General features: G+C 41.8%; 1 protein-coding gene across 1 annotated transcript in view; it reads right to left on the bottom strand.

Moving 5' to 3' along the window:
* Nucleotides 1-17,288, bottom strand: part of wwp2 (WW domain containing E3 ubiquitin protein ligase 2) — a 56,555-nt gene that overhangs the window by 12,344 nt on the left and 26,923 nt on the right. The window contains 4 exon segments of the mRNA XM_053318965.1: nt 551-679; nt 2,275-2,356; nt 4,221-4,275; nt 11,855-12,029. Of these exon segments, the coding sequence (XP_053174940.1) occupies nt 551-679; nt 2,275-2,356; nt 4,221-4,275; nt 11,855-12,029 (441 nt within the window).

The following is a 17,288-nucleotide window of genomic DNA, read 5'->3' as shown; positions in this document are numbered from 1 at the left end:
GTTGTCGCACATCTGCACATTCTCCTGACTTTGTGGTGAGCTTTGAGACTGCTTCAAGGCAAAGCAAACATCCACAGGCTGAGGGGAAGAAGGGAGGTGTGTGTGTGTGTGTGTGTGTGTATGTGTGTGTATGTGTGTGTGTGTGTGTGCGCTTGCTGCTGCTGTAATAAGTGTGATTTATTTTTTTGTCGATGTGAAAACTGCAATGCTGAAGCTGGTTTTGTCTGACTTAAAGAGATTTTTTTTTTTAAATGGGCAAAAAGATGAAAGAATGGGTAAAACATGGGCCCAGTTAACATACAGATGAATTAAAAAGGATAATGTAGTTTGGATTAAAAGAGATTTGACCGTTCTAATGATATTTTCAGGTTTTCATTGTTTATATTAATATCTCCAATACAATAATAAAAAAACATTGAAAAAGAAGTGGATTTTGTTTACTAAATCCACTAGAGTGACAGCGATGATCAGGTCAGTGCCTGTCTGTGATTTTCTTTTCTTTTTTTTTTAAATCAGCAGGTTTGGGAGGAAGCGCTGAGAGAATATTTACCCTGACTCAAACCCGGGTCGGGGGTCTTTAAAGGTGGTCGTGCGTGAGTTGTGGTCCACAAAATATCGGACTCCTTCGGCGGTGTACTTCATCTCCCAGCCCGGGGGCAGGGGGTGCTCCTTGATCATCCTGCAACAGGGGAGAGGGGCAGTGAGCACGGTCCCAGCCGGAGGGGGCCCTGTCCTGGGGGGATGAAACTAACACACCTCCCCCCGCCAACCTGTGGATCTAAAGCTCCTGGATGCAAAAATACTAAAACCGTGCACTGGCCTACAGCCATGCCAAGGTGAGGTTTAGCTCCTCTGCGGATGCTAAAATGTTTTCAGACTGCCTTCCAACCAGCGGAAAGCGACCCAGAATTTTTGTCTAGGTGTACAGAGGGCCGTCACCAGTGCAGCCCACAGCTGCAGAGGCCCACATGAAAAAAAGAGCTGACCCACAGTATTATCTTTAATGTGGCACCCTGGCAAAGTTTGTGTCTCTCATTTATTTGCTTTACATTTGAGTCACAGAGCTCAGTAAAAAGAAATACCTTGCAATCTTATTAAAAAAAACAAACATTAATAGTTGAGGTCATTTAACAGCATTCCTCTCTTTTCTGAAGGTATTAAAAATCTTTTTGGTAGGATTCACAGTTTAAAAAAGATTTTTTTCCCCAAGTTGTTGGCTGTACAGCCAGCTGAAAGAAACTATCAAACAACAGAAAGAAACATCAATATCTGAGAATTTTAACTGAACTTTCATTTTTGGTTCAGTCGTATAAAATAAGCTATCATCTTTGTTTGGATTAGGAAAAAGGCACAATTTAGGAAAAATTTGTAAATATCTTATTTTTCCCCAAAGGTTGCTGGGTATTTTTTTTTACTTCGGGAATAACAGATATTTAGTTCTGTGACTTTAATTCAACAAAATGGGACTAGTTCCACCCCCGCTGCTTGTAAACACATCTCCACAGTCTGACTTTACCTTTCCATATTATTTATATAGAGAGGAAGATGCCCTGCATGTTCTTTTTCATTTCAAGATTCAAAGATTCAAACTTGAAATGTGTGAAACTTGCTTCAGTAAATCGTAACTGACTGACAGAAAGTTACGGGTTCAATCAGCATGAGTGAGGTGAAGAAGAAAAGAATTTTAAGAGCTCTGTAAGAGTCTCAATGTCAAAGAAATAGAAGTTGATGCCAGAAAAATGATCAAATAAACAACAAGTAGATCATAGGGTATCTGACTAGAGGCCAAAAAGTTTCCAAATCCATCTTTAGTTGTTTGGAGTTTGATTCCCACACATGTAAAAAAAAAAATGAAGCTAATTTCTTATAGTGATAGTGTTACTTTTCAGCTTAAGATGACCAATTTGTCAAATTTTGTCATCTTCTTGTAAAATCATTAATTTTAAATTCAATTTCCAGGCCAGGCCCAAAGAATTTGTCAAGTTTTCCTCCTCTGGGAGAACGCCTCTCAGTAAATCCTGTGACATTCAGCTCAGTGTTCATTTCTGTTTCATATCATGACATCATGTAGATGAGTCACTCTGTCGTCACAGAAACTGCGTACGATGAGAATATCCTTGACTGTACGAGCAAACACCCAAAGCGACATACCATCTAACAAGAAGGCGATCGGAACAAACCCACGCATGCACACTAACACACACACACACACACACACACACACACACACACACACACACACATATTAGTACGTTTTCCAGTTCATAGTCTCACCCTTGGGTCCGTGGATCGTCCCACTGAGTGGTTCTTGTGTTGTGGTTGACGAAGTACACTCTGCCATTGTCTTGACGCTTCTCTGTGGACACACACAGCACAGAAACACTGTTAGTGTTTGTTTGCAGGCTTTTCTGAAGTTTAGAGTTGGAGGATTCTTTTTTACAACTTGAAATAAAGTCACCCAGAAGTCAGAAGGATCACCTGATTGTCCCTGACATTAACAACTTGGGCTCACTCTCTTGGGACAAAGAAAAGGAAAAAAAATGTCACCCCCATGATAGAAAACCAGCAGGTCTGTGTGGTATTTCACTGTGGCTTGATCCAAATACCTCACCAGGGTTAACGTAAGTGTGTGCGTGTGTGTGTGTGTGTGTGGAATTAAGTTTGTGGTGGGGGTCGTTTGAGAGTCAGATTGACCACGTTGTTGAAGCAAATATCAAAAAATGTTTTTTAAAAAATGTAACTAAAACCTACAATGGAGGCACTCAAATTGCATAAAGGTTTATGAAAGTGTGTAAAAAAATAAAGTGTGTGTGTGTGTGTGTGTCTGTCTGTGTGTGTGTGTGTGTGTGTGTGTGTATATGTTAGGCCACTGATCTCCAGAGAGAGTGGCTGGTGCCCCCCATCCTCCTCCTCCCTCCATCGCTCTGACATCTTTTTCTCATTAACAGGAGTGTGTGGAGGGCCCAGAAACAGTAGTGCTCACATTGCAACTCTTGCTAGCTTTTTCCCCTCTAACTCACTCCACCCCCCACTTTTCTTATCCAGTTAACCCCCCCCACCCCCCCTCTTCTTCTTCTTTCTAGTTTCTTTAATTTGCCTCTGTCTCTTTTCCTCCTTTGTCTCCATCAATAATTCCCTTATTTTTCTCCCATCTTTCTCTTTTTGAAAACGAGCCTGAAATTAAATAAAATTCAAAAAATAAAAAAGGAGGGGAAGCGACCGCAGATGAAAAAAGGACTGCGCCAAAGAAGAAGCGAATCTGAGCCAGTGATATAATTGAGGTTTTTCGTCTGAGAGGTACCGCAACATGTTGAAAATGCATCATGGGCAGGGAGCGAGGGTTTTTTTTTTTGGAGTGAACATGGCTGTGTGATGATGAAGTTTGTGAAAATGTTGGTGGGACAGAAGCGGCGGTGGCGGCGTTCGTTTATGAATGAATGTGTGTGACATGACTGCGCGCAGATCAGATTACATTACTCATTTGGGAAAACGCTGGATGATGTCGAGTCCCATCAATAATGCGGCCTCTGTAATTTGCGGACTTTGGAGTAGAAAAAAAAAAAAAAAAAAAGGGGGAGCGCAAACAGTGAAGTGATAAATTGGCGTAACTTGAAAGGAGTATTGAGAAGAAACCGAGAAACTGAACATCAATGGGACAAAAATCTATCAATTCACTGCAGATCGGCACACTGGGGACCACGAGGAAGAGACCAAGGCAAAATAACAAAAAACCACATAACCAGCATTGTTTTTGATGCTGCAAAAAGGCTTAAATCCATCGGTATCATACTCAGACTTCTGTGAGGAGAAAAAAACATTTTGCACATTCCCCCCCCCAAAAATCTCAGTGCCTAACAGCTGCCTGGAGACATGGCAACACACATTTTTGTGTATGATTTAAATGGACCGAATCAAAAAGTTGCATTACTTCACTGTTGACTGCTGAGCAAGACTGGTTAAAAAATACCTACATGAGACTGGTGAGGGGTGCAGGTTTTTTGATTGAAAACAGCTTGGAGTGATCAGACTGACTTCAACAAAAGACACCTCCAGCAGGTAGAGAGGTGTTTAAAGCCCTTCTGCAGCCTCCAAACTCCAAATTCGGATTAAAACCTCAAAGAAGCTCAAACATCAGGCAATTTGAGAACTAATTCAGAGTCCCTCAATAAGAGTATCTATAGGCTGAGTGTGTGTGTAAGCAGTGTGGAGGATAAACTTACCCCATCCAGGAGGCAGTGCGCCCAGAGGGTCATTTTCCACCGGAGCACCAGACGGCTGAGACAGAAACAGAGAGAGAGAGAGAGACACAACAATTCCAGTTAGGACAACTTTCAGTCTCTCTCCTCATCCACCTCTCTGTTCAGATCTCTCCCCCGTTTCTTGTCTTTGTACGGCACTGTGTGAAATTCTTGCGTCCGTCCGCACGGTTTCTCACCGCAACGTCAAGATGAGGAGGAGGAGGAGGAAAAAAAAGAAGGAAAGAAAAGGAGGGAAAGCCAATGAAGTTGCAGATGAGTGAGTAAAAAAAAAAAAAAAAAAAAAAAAATTGGGAGAAAAAAGAAAAAAAAAAGCCAGTGAAACTCACTCGTAGAGCTGTCCCGAGCTCGGAGAATCAAGACTGAGCATCAGATGTGTGAGATTAAGTCTTTCACTTGACCTCGCTAACTTCTCAGCGATACCTGTAAGTCAGGCAGGCTGAAGAAGTATGTGTGTGTATGCGTGTGTATGTGGGTGTGTATGCATGTGTGTATGTGTGTGTGTGTGTGTGTGTGCATGTGTGTAAGAAAGGTGGGGGTGGCTCCTCTCTGCTGCAGCGGTAAGGGGCGACTGACAGAGCTGGCCGGCCGGTGGCTGGTATGCCTTCCAAAAACTACACGCTCGGTAGGAGGATAAAACAACAACGCTGTTCCAATGAGCTCACTGGCTGAATGCAAGCCCCACCTCCTCCCCGGCTTCCCGCTTCACCTCCCCAATACACCCCACCCCCTCCTCCTCCTCCCTGGCACCCCTCCCTACCCCACCCTGAGGTCCTCCTCCTCCTTTCTCTTGCTCTCTTCAAGCACTGCTGTGAAAGTAGGCAGGGAAGTGCGATGTCTGAGGGAACTGAGGGAACATTCATGCTTGTTCCAGACTGGACACCCGCCCCCTCCTCCTCCCCGCCCCACCCACCCCGGGGCCTGACAAAAGGCACCTTTATTCACCCTGGGCCTGGAAACCACTGTGGGGTTTACTCAGCCTGCACTCATATTCATATACACACACACACACACACACACACACACACACACACACACACACACACACACACACAGACAAAAAAAAAAAAAAAGAGCGTGTGCGCCACGGTGTGGAAAGTTTGTCCGTGGCAAACAGTCGGTCAATGTGAACGTTCTTATGTTCGGAGTTCGGAGTACACACACACACACACACACACACACACACGCACACGCACACACACCCTCGAATATATTAGCCTGAGTGGAAAAGTAGCTGAAAGAAGCTAGTCAGGAATTAGTGGGCACTGATGGGTTTTCATACTAAAAAGAAGTTTATTGAACGGTTCCCGTTGGAAATTTTGTTGCAAACAACTTCAGCATCATTTACAGCAGAGATCAGCACCCTTTAATGATGGCAGTGTAAAAAAAAAAGGTGAGCTATGTGTGGTGATTTTAAGAAGGTAAACAGAACATCAGATCAGCAACCCCCCCCCCCCCCCCCAAAAAAAACCCATCAATACTATCAAAGGAGCGAGATATTGTTGAAGTGACGCTGTGCTTGCTGGTTTTTGCAGCACAGGTAGCGCTTGTTTGTTGGCTACACAACATTTTCCAAATGAAAGCTGGTGGACCTTTAAAGCTTTTTTTTTTCTTGCACCACAAAAGTGATGATTATTTCCTGAGAAGCTATAAAGCGGAGCATTATCCGCCGAATGTCAAAGTCACTTTACGCAGCATTTCCCAAAAAGAAATGTGACTGTGCCCATTTAAAGTGGCCCTGTCATGGAAACTGTGAGAGAGAGCCGGGGATGGAAATGACTGGGCCTGCTGGAGGAGCAAGAGTGGGCACAGAACAGGGTTAAAGGGTGTGTGTGTGTGTGTGTGTGTGTATGTTTGTGTGTGTTGCTCCCATCGACAGCCAATCTATGGCCCAGAGCCCCACCCTTATGGGTTTTCTGTGACTAAAAAAGGTAAAAGGAGAATATAATGATATAAAGACATGATGACTTCATCCTGGCTCTGACCATTCAGCTCCTCGGCAGCTTCCAGACAGAGCGAGGGCTGGAGGGAGGAAAAGAAAGAGAGACTGAGAGAAAACAAGAGAGGGAGAGAGAGAGAGGAAGAGAGCAGCGTGTTGGCAGAGACGTGTGAAATAAAAGGTTGGGTGTTATGGATCTGGAAGGAATACACCGCAAAAGGCGCGTTTTTGAGGCAAGGCGCCGCAGGTGAAAATGGCGGTTTTCAGCTGGTCACTTTTAAACATGAGTAGAAAGCCGCTCACACAGCTGTGGTTTCAGAAAAGACTCAAAAATATTAGTTAGTAGTAAAACTATTATTTCATAGAACTGTGAAAAGCTGTTTTCACGTTTCTGTTGCGATGACAACTCGCCACTTGTTCTCCACATTTGCAAAGAGCAGAGAGGGAAAAGTGTGTGTACGAGAGAGAGAGAGAGAGAGAGAGAGAGAGAGAGAGAGAGAGAGAGAGAGTAAGAGAGAGAGAGAGAGAGAGAGAGAGAGAGAGAGAGAGAGAGAGAGAGAGAGAGAGAGAGAGAGAGAGAGAGAGAGAGAGAGAGAGAAAGTGAATAACAGGACTCCAGTAAACTTGAGGTCTTTGAGTTCATGAGCCTTTCAAACGCTTTGGAAATGTTTGTGCTTCAGTCTGATCGAACAAAGTGTTTTTTGTTGCAGATTTGGAATTTATTATAGTGAAAATTTAAATTTTCTGCTTTGCCCGCTCCATGAATTTGGGATGGAGGTTAAATTTTCTAAATAGAAGCGGTTTGGAGAGCTGAGCGCTGAATCAAACCTTCTTTAATTGAAATAGCAGGTACATTAAATAATACACTGTCTATCTTCTTGATAGATAGATCTTCTGATTTTTTTTATACTTTATTTTTGACAAAAACACAACTAATAGAATAAAATGTATGAAGCATTGTTCTGTTTTTCCTACCACTCAAAGCACTTTACTCCAAATCCCAGCATGCATGCACCTATTCACTCAAACATACACACACACACACAATACATCCGCTCATCATCCAAGACAGACAGACAGACAGACAGACAACACTTGGTTGTTTGAACAGGTCAATGGCAAAACAAGTCCAAAGTATGGCAACGAGTAAACAAACAGTGCCATCAGTAAGTGTAAGTGGTCAATCAGCACAATTAAGAAATGAGCATCCCAACCAGCTACATGTAACATACTATACATAATAACATTTTTCATTCTGTCAATGCATTGTTGAATTTAACTTTAATTGCATCTATTCACAATAATAAACATACAGAATTTGACCAGATTTACTATTTAATTCATTTATGAGTTTTTTCCTTCGTGCTGCAAACTGAATCAAACATTTTCCATCTTATATCACAGTTTATTTTTCTTCCCTTTCTCTTTTTTGCTATTTTTTTAAAACATTGTTCTATACTAATTTAAGGCGTTTGCACTTTGAGATGAATTTCTTGTATAAATGGTGTTATACAAATAAAAGTTTATGATTTATTATGATTATAATTATGATTATTAATACAATATGAGTGTAGTATAAACAAAAAACAGCATTAGTGTAGTTTAAGTAAGTGCTATTCATTGTCCTTTCAGGGAATAAACCACTTTTTAAAAAGTTCTCCATGGAAACGTGAGCCCGGACAGGATGTGTGTAAACATGAGTGAGTGTGACGTGCGGCTGCGTGGACATGTGTGTGTGTGTGTGAGTTTTCTGTTCTGCGCAGCGAGTGATGGAACACAGGGGCTGATTCAGGTGCTGCTGTTAGGGCTCCTTGTTCCAACCAGGATGGATAGAAAATCAAGAGAAGCAGGAGGACGAGAAAAGAAGGAGGCAATTGAAGGAAGATAAGGGGGGAGGGTGAAGGACTGATTCGAGGGTGGAGGATGGAGTGGTGAAAAACAGAAAAAAAAAGAAAGAGAAAGAGGGGAGAGGTCATCTGAAATGAGGCAGAATCAAAATAAAGATTTTGAAGCGATAGAGAGGGGGATTTTAGAGAGGGGAGATTGGGTGGTGTGGGGTTTTTTGGAGAGGCGACAGAATGATGGAGGGTGGGAGGAGGTGAGGTGGGTGGGGAAAGGATAAAGCATAGAGGTAAAGGAAAGGAACGCTGGTAGAGGTGAAGGAAAGGAGGGGGGGCAAGGAGTAGGGAGAGCCGGAAACTGCAGTTAATGACTCCGAGGCTGCTCTCTCTCTGGGGTTCCTAACGAGCTGCAATTACTGTGCAAACACACGCGCACACACACACACACACACACACACACCACCACTGTGGGACAGCCAAAGAGTGTGTTTGCAGGGATCTTTGTGTAGTTTATACATAAAAACTCTTAATACATGCACACTCCAGTGCTTGTGTTTACGAGTTTGCACATACACAAGCACTGTGTGTGTGTGTGTGTGTGTGTGTGTGTGTGTGTGTGTGTGTGTGTGTGTGTGTGTACTCGTTATAGCTCCATGGTCCATTTAAGAGGACTGCCAGCCCCTTGACCCTGTTTGGTTGTCATGTGCTACAGAGAAGAAATGTGGCACCTGACCTTGACATTACAGCCATGTGAACGCATTGGCTCAAACACACACACACAAAGACACACATCTCTAGCAAAATAACTACACCCCCAGACACAGACAATGAACATCCACAGTGAAGGAAACAGGCTTATTCTGATTTTGAAGACCACAAATGTTTGTTCCAGGATGGTCCTACAAATTATTACTATACAAACTAATTATTTTTATATTACACACACACACACACACACACACACACGGGTAGTAGAACATGTGGATGTGTTCACAGCTCAGCTATGAGCCTGTTTGTGTGTGTTTCTTGTTCACACACACTGGGGCCATAAATAGTTGCTGCTATCAGCAGTGTGGGCATTCCAAGACAGAGCAGTGTACTATCAACATGGAGGGCCGACCTGCCTGTTGCCTTTTCTCACACACACAGGGGTTGGGGGTGGGTTGGGGTTTTAGGCAAGATTTCCAGCCCACACCTAACCAGTGCAGAGTGTGTGTGGTAATTCGTCTCTTTAAATCAACCATTTTTGTCATTCAAAAGGAGTCAAAAAAAAGCCTCAGAATTTACAGCCTAGTTGGTACATACAGTATTTAAAGGATGGGTTAGGAAATATTCAAAGCATTCTTATTCGTTAACAACAAGACCCCAACTAATAACTGATCCCAGTTATTATGTAGTAAAAAGTATTAGTCTGTATATCCAAAGCCTGATATGTCTTGTGCCATAGAGCTCCACTGTTGTTATTGTTGTTCAAAACCTAATTAAAACACAGCAATGAACTACACTGTTGCACTCATGGATGTAAAAGACAACTGGACACCGTGTCAGAGGCTCAGTTGCACATGAAGCTAAAAAATGTTCTTCTTCGAGTGGTTAAAGCGAATGTCACATAATCGTAGCGATCCCTGGTTTCGAATCTGGCAAGGGACGTTTGCTGCAGGTCATTCCCCTCTCTCTCCCTGCTTCCTGTTGGCCTCTATGCCACAAATGTACTTACTAATAAAAGGCAAAAAATGCCCCAAAATAAATCTTAAAAAAAAAAAAAAGTACTTCTGAGCTCTTCCTCTTCTGCTTTGCTTCTGCATTATGAAGCATGCGCAGTAGCGACTTTAGCTAGCCGAAGAAGTTACTTCTGGTTTAGCCGTCCAGCTAATTTGATTAAGGATAAAACAAACAATCTAATTGTGCGGCTCTCCCAGACTTTCCAATGTGATTGGACAGAACAGATCAAATTCTGACAATAAAATTGGTCATTTTGTGGGAACTATGATGCTCAGAAAAATGTATCTGCTGATTTACAGAGGTCTCTTTTCACAATGCAAGTCTTTTTGTGCCCAATAGCATCACGTGATGTTGTAATAACACAGTTTGGCCACTATGAAAAATTGGCTTCAAAGCCTGGCATTCCTCCTGGGGGCTTAGTTGCACTTGGTGACACAAACCTGCTGCTCACAGCCTGCCTAGGTCCAGACCTTTGAATCTTCCTGCACTAGAGTACCAAATGTGGATTCATCCATCACTGAAAATAGTCCCCAACAAACACACTATTTCTTCCCATTTGAGTCACATTTGCTGAAAATACACAGTCTAGCTGTTCTAGGAGAATACAGAGTCTTATTTAAAAAGTCAAAGTATGTATTTCGGACTCAATTTTAAAAATGTAGGTGGGCTTGGGACTGAGTGGTCTACAATAAATCACTTGTGGTCAGTTTTTCAAGCAGAGTTAGAGATGAAGGGTCGCAGGGTGTAAAACAAAACAAGAAAAAAAGTTGGGTATGAAATAGGCTGCGTGTGAAAAAACGAGAAAAGAAAAAGGGAAGTGATGATGGGAGAAAAGGGTAGAGAGATGATGGGAGGGTTTAACAGATGGTTGGATTGAAACCGTAGCTGATAAAAAAAAAGGGGGTTAAGTGAAACACACAAAGACAAACATAAGTCTTTGTGTAGACTGAGACACAACACAAACAATTTCATAAGGACTAGCACACACACACAAACACACACATACACATAGAGGGTGGGGTGTTTTTATAGAAGCCTGTTAGAGTTTTAAGGCAGGTTTTTACTAATGGTCCATTGAGAAAGTTCTGTTGTTTTAGTCCCGTAAGTCTTTACTGTCTGGCTGCAGTCTGACCTTCACTACAGGACAGCCACTTTTAGAGAGACAGGACAACCTCGACCAACTTCACTGAACAAATACCAGAAACAGAACAGAAAGGATCACATGACATCTTTAATCCCCACTATAGACAACTTATTTTCACAAAATTAAATTAAATACGAAGTCAAAATAAAGATGTGTTTACTGGCAGGGGGATTTTCATTTTTTTTTAAACATCAGGGATTTAAAAAAATGTTTAATCTTCCCTGATTAGTTTCGATCTATGGGATTACTTATGTATGTTGATTAAAGATTGCTGATTAATTGTTTTTTGTTTTTTTTGTTTTTAAAGAAAAAAATATTCTCTTGGGAATATTTTCTGGTTTATTTAGTCTTTTGTACGGTAAACTGAATATTTCTAGCTGTGGACTGTTGGTGCGAGGATGTCATCTAGGGCTGTGGAAAACTGTGCTCTAGATTGTTCACCATTTTCTGACATTCAATGGACCAAACAACAATTTGATTAACGTTGAAGATGCTTGACAGATTAAAAGACAAAAGATGAAAACAATCGTTGCAGCCCTAAATTTCACTGTAGTAGAAGAAAACAAAGAATCTATTATGTATGAGGGAAGGAGAAAGACTCTCCTTTGTACCAACTTTGTTTTAATTATTCTGTTTTTCAGTTTCATCTTGTGGTTCTGTCAGGCTAAAAAAGGAGGATGTGGCTAAAAAGCATCCTACTTGTTAATCAGTGAGGTTTTAGTGGAGAGGACACAGGTTCCATCACGTCCATGTGGTTTAATGAGCTCATGTGTTGGCTGTTTAATCCACTTTATGATTAAAGAACCAAAGTGACATAGCGAGCTTTGGGGAGGAAATGAAAGGTAGAGGTGATATTTTCAGGGAGTCTATTTTGCAGTAAGTCAAGTACTGATCCCCTGCAACGTTTGAGTGCTGTGTTCATGTAGATGGTGCAGGTGGATGTCTGGAGTACCTGGTAGAGGAAGCGCTGGCTGAACTGGTGCATGGCGCCCTGCAGCTGGCTGCGCTGGCTCTGCCACTGCTGATAGTTGCGCACAGACTCGGCCGTGGGCCTCTGCCATGTGGTGGTCCTGGTGTTGTGGTCCACATAGTAGAACCTGCCCCGTTGGTCCACACGCTTCTCCCAGCTGAGGGGGCGGAGGGGGGGGGGGCAGAAAGGGGGGAGTTAGTTTTCTACAACATCTTTATTAAGCATATTGAGTGTGGGTGGTTGTATAAAAATGGCTGGTCATAGTAACAGGCTGATTTATAGAAACAAGGAAAAAGAAACACATCGAGAAAAGGAAAGAAAACAGAAAGAAAAAAAAAAGGAGGGAGACAGAGAGTGGGAGGAAGAGGAAAACAGAAGGGAAGTGAGAGAGGGGATAAAGAAGTAAAGACCCCAGGGACAAAGAAGGAAAGACAGGGAGAAGTAGAACAAGAGGAGAGGAAGGAAATGAGAGATTATGCTGCAACAACAGTAAAACCAACGTGTTTCTAATAGAGGTTGAGTTGAGTAAAATTAAACATATACCAACACACCTCTAAAGTTAAGGCCCTTGCCATTTGAATTTAACATATCTTCATTTTTAGTACTTCTTCATTTTGGATTTTTTACATATTCCAAAACTACATGATCAGCGTCCTACAAACAGAGATGCAGAACATCTGTTATTTTCACCGAGCGCTGCATCATCACAGCTCTGACACGGCCTCAGACATCATCAAACGGTCCATATTAAAAAACACAATGCCAACCCTCAATTACCATGATGAAGGAAAACAATTAGAGACGCCAGCTCTCTGAGTGACAATAACCATGTGCTGCTGCGCTCTGTGTTTGTGTGTCAGTGCCTGCCAGTAGCATTACTTCGAGGTCTATGTATATCCTGTTCTTCCCCTGAGATGGGAGGTCTGGACCGAGACTGAGATATAGACAGTCCACAAAGGCTAACACACACCAACACAAAAGGATACACATGGCAAAGCATGAACACACACACACACACGTTCCCTGGACTCAGCAGGACTGACTGCTATTCTGCTGCTATTCTCACATGTCTGACTTAAGCGCAACAGAATTTGGAAGAGAAAACAGCACGGACTTCCGTATGCTAACAAAAACACGCAGTGCAGATACCAGTAGACACACACACACACACAATCATGTAGTCCATAACTGCACTTCTACAGCAGCCATGATGTTAAACTACATGTTTGAATATCTTGGTGAACGTCGTCTTCTCTGTTTTTAAGGTTTCTGCAGTGGTCTAACAGTCTGGTTTCCACTGCAGTCAGAATGAGAAACACCAGCAGCTACTGCAACGAATGTGTGACTTGGAAAATAAATGTTGCTCTGCGCCACTTCAGTGACCTAATCATTCAAAATCTTGGATGTTCTGAATCCCACGACGTTACCTGTCAGGAACACACTTCTCAAAGCTGTTGGATTACAATCAAAACGTGAGGTTTCATGACTGGTGTAAATCTGGAACACACACACACACACACACACACACACACACACACACACACACACACACACACACACACACACACACACACACACACACACACACACACACACACACACACACACACACACACACACACACACACACACACACACACACAGACAGGATCTCTATTTTTCGTCTGTCTTAAAAGATTTCCTCAAAATGTGATGTTCAGTGTAAGTAATGGAGGGAAAAATCCAAAGTGTGTCCACACAGTCATTTAAAAGTTGATGTTAATCTTACATGAGGCTTCAGCAGTCTGAGCTAGTCATTCAAGTGGATATCTGCTTCATATCTAGCTTCAGATACATTTTTAAAGACATTTTTGCACAGAGGGATTGTGCATTTTCTCCCCCATCACTTGTACTGCAAGTGCATTATAAAGGGATCTTCTAATGGTCAGTATGAACAGGAGGGATGATTACAGCAAGACAAAACCGCATGCTGGAAAGCAGCGAACCACCAAAGTTTTCACCTTGAAGATATTCATTTTAGAAAGCTACCAAGAACAGCTAAAGTGAGAAATGTAATAACAAGAAACGCAAATAACAGCTGCATAAAATGTGTGTGAATGGTGACAACTGAAATAAATTGCAGAGCTTTGCTAAAAAGGCAGAAATCTGAAATACATTTTGCTTGAAAAACCTGAAAACAAACACAATGCACTGCTGAAAAACCTGGAAGCTGAACTGCATCACCTGAAGAAGTACCATTGTTGTTATAGATCCCCCCCCCCCCCAAATACATTTTGATGCATTGGAGGACATTGCAAAGCTCTGGTCACAGTACGCCTCCTTTGACTTCATAATAATGAACAATCTTAACCTCAATGACAGCTTTAACAAATTAAAAAAACACAGTGCCTGGAACTTAATCCTTTTCAACTCATACACAAACCCAAAAATCCTCTTAAGTCCACATTAATTGATGATATACATACTCAGAGACCACACTAAAACCCTGCCTCTGGAGTTCTTTCTCTTGCCATAAGAAATCACTATTATGTGTCACAGAGACCAAAGTCCCGAAATCTGATAAATGATTTGTCTACTTTCACCATTACTGATCCTGCCGTGACAACTGAAAACTTTTCATAATCTTCTTCATATTGCTGACAGACTTTCCCACAGAATTAAAAAGATTCTCCCCACAACTCTCTGATGACATCCACAATAACAGAAACGTCTAGTTCAAGGCTGGATCTAGTGACACCCCTGAGAAATGGTTAATCTTAAGGTAACAAAGAAACATCTGCACCAGTATGATTAGGAAGGCTAAATTTAATTATTGGCAGTTAGCTCTCCCTGCCTGTGATAGATCCAATAAAGTTTGGAAGACTATAGCAACCCCTAAAAATTCATCATGGTCACATCTCCCACGAATCAGGCAAGTATCTGATCATATTTCTTACAGATTGTCAATAGTTGAAACTTTTAATTACCGTTTTCTCTCCTTTGGCCTTTTTTAAAAAAATAACATGTCTGCAGAATCAAAAGTAAACGATCACCATACTTGTCCAACAGAGAGAGTTCACAACGCCTCAGATTTGGTGAGCAGTCCAGATATTCACAAAGCTCTGATCATGTTAAAAGCATGCACACAGTTGTGGAGATCATCTCCAGCTAGAGACTGGAATTGATTTTGTTGATACCAATGCAATTATCAATTATGCTTATCGGTCTGAATCTTTATCGATTCCCTTATCAATTCCTGGTCAATTCTTTGTGTGGAAAATGGAGTGCTCCTCTTGTGTTATTAATGTTAATGTTATATATTTATCTTTGGAGAGCAGACTGAGCACCGAGTTATTTTCTTCACCTCAGAGTTGGTTTAAGTTGTTTAATGCTGCAGTGCTGGTCAGCCGCTGTCTTTCGTTACTGCTGGAGTTTGCTACTCGGCTTTGCTAACGTTAGCCTCTGAGTGGCAGCGTAAAAAAGTAGATGAGTTCTGCCTTTTCTGTTCCTTTGCACTGATAAAAGGAATTGATACGTTTGTAAGCATATGATTCCGATGGATTAGACAGTTTGGAACCGGTTCTAGTGCGGATGTCTCAGATCTCAACAACTACTGTCCAATATCTGAACTTCTTTTCTTAGCAAAAATCCTAGAATCATTAGTCAATTCATAACTACATGCCTTAATTGACTCACTTAACTTACCACAGCCACAACAGTACCACAGTATTTAAATCTGGAGACCACCTTGAAGCCAGTAACTATAGACAAAAAATATACGAAAGAAAAAGAACAAAGATTTGAAGAACAAAGGCATTATCGCTTCAGGATTCACACTAATGATACTTTGTTGACTTGAATGGGAAAAACTCTTGTCTCTTGTGGTCAGCTACAGAACAGCACCCCAGGAGCTGATAGGTTTAAATATCTTGCTCAAGGACACTTCAGCAGCCTGGTTGATTGCAAACACAGGGAGCTATTTGGTTGAGGGTTTAGTCTCTCTGACCACTATGCCTGTGAGCCTCCTTTAAAAAGGCAGGAAAAACACTGATCCCTCTCTGATATTAGCACTAGCTAGTTATTTACTGGAGCCAGGGAAAAAATCCCAGAGCCCACAGAGGCCCGTCTGAGAGTCTCTACTTAGTTCTGCTATCTGACTTTAACTCTTTGCATCAATCGTGTCATTAACTACTACTCTGTGTATTTCTTGGAACTAGAAGTGAACAGTCTCCTCACTGGGAGCTGTCCAGATCAGGGGTTTTACATTATGGGTCTTCTTTAGGATGGTCCATTCATAATTCATCAACATGCCGGGCGAGAACAGATGCTTGGAGGTCGCTTTGCTCTGTTTCTATCCATTTCTAGTTTGACTGAGATCAAAGTATTATAACTGATTTAATTCTGTGCTACTTTAACAGCTTGTAGTAAAGCTGAACATTGGAACAACATAACTCTGATCATTTGAGCTACAAAAACAGAACGTTTTTTTTGCCCGAAAAATCTATTTCAGGAAAAAAAAAAAAGAGGATACTCTCAGGAGATTTCTTGGCACAGGAAAAACTTAATTATAGCAAAGTCTTACATAGGATCTTATGTGGGGCTGGTTGAGCATCTCAGTTTAAGTATTAAGTGTTTTTAAAAAAAGAAAGAGAAAAAACAGTCTAGATCAAGCAGGAAGATGGCCTTGTGAAAACACTTTCATGGGGGACCACCGGCAACTGGAAAGAACGAGAGACTGCATTCCTGATTGACAAGGTATTGATTACAGTTTTGATGAAGTTGTAAATCAGCATCAGCTCTTTTCTTTCGCCTGTTGGCATAAAATGTGACTGCAACATTTTGGTTTTGTAGAGCTGGGATTTCTGTCTAACCATGATCCAAGTTTCTTCAAAATATATTAATGTTCCATTTTGAAATGAAATATTGAATATAAACACACAATGTTGCTTTACAGGCAATTTTCAATTGTTTCACTTTGTACAAATAACCTTCTCTAAACAGTATTTTCAACACTGTGGTTGACAGACATCATGCAATGCTGACAAATCTGGCTTTCTGTAAACACAGCATCAGTTTTAATTAAAGAGGTCCTGCTACGTGTAGACTGAAAGAACGTGTGTCATGACGACTAAAAAACCAGATGGGTCGAGCTTGTGATGCATCACTCGTTACAAGGTCCACAGTGTATTTGATAAAGAACAGTGTGACTCAGAAGCTTCGGATGGCTTTCATTATTTCAGCTTCCAAACCTAGATTGCCTAACCCCCCCTCCCCCCCTCCGCTCTGCACCCCAACCTCTAAACAGTTCCTGGTGTGTGCATCTGGAGCGCTAGCCCGGCATTAGCCTGCTAATTGATCCTCTAAAGGGCCACGGCGGCCAGCAGCCAACACAGTGGTGGATGGAAGTACATGTGGCGCTAAGAAAGGACTTTTGTTC

Source organism: Scomber japonicus, chromosome 5 (genome assembly GCF_027409825.1).
Source record: "Scomber japonicus isolate fScoJap1 chromosome 5, fScoJap1.pri, whole genome shotgun sequence".
NCBI classification, from domain to species: Eukaryota; Metazoa; Chordata; class Actinopteri; order Scombriformes; family Scombridae; genus Scomber; species Scomber japonicus.
The sequence above is the reverse complement of the archived record's forward strand: the minus strand, read 5'-3'. Positions and strand labels throughout refer to the sequence as shown.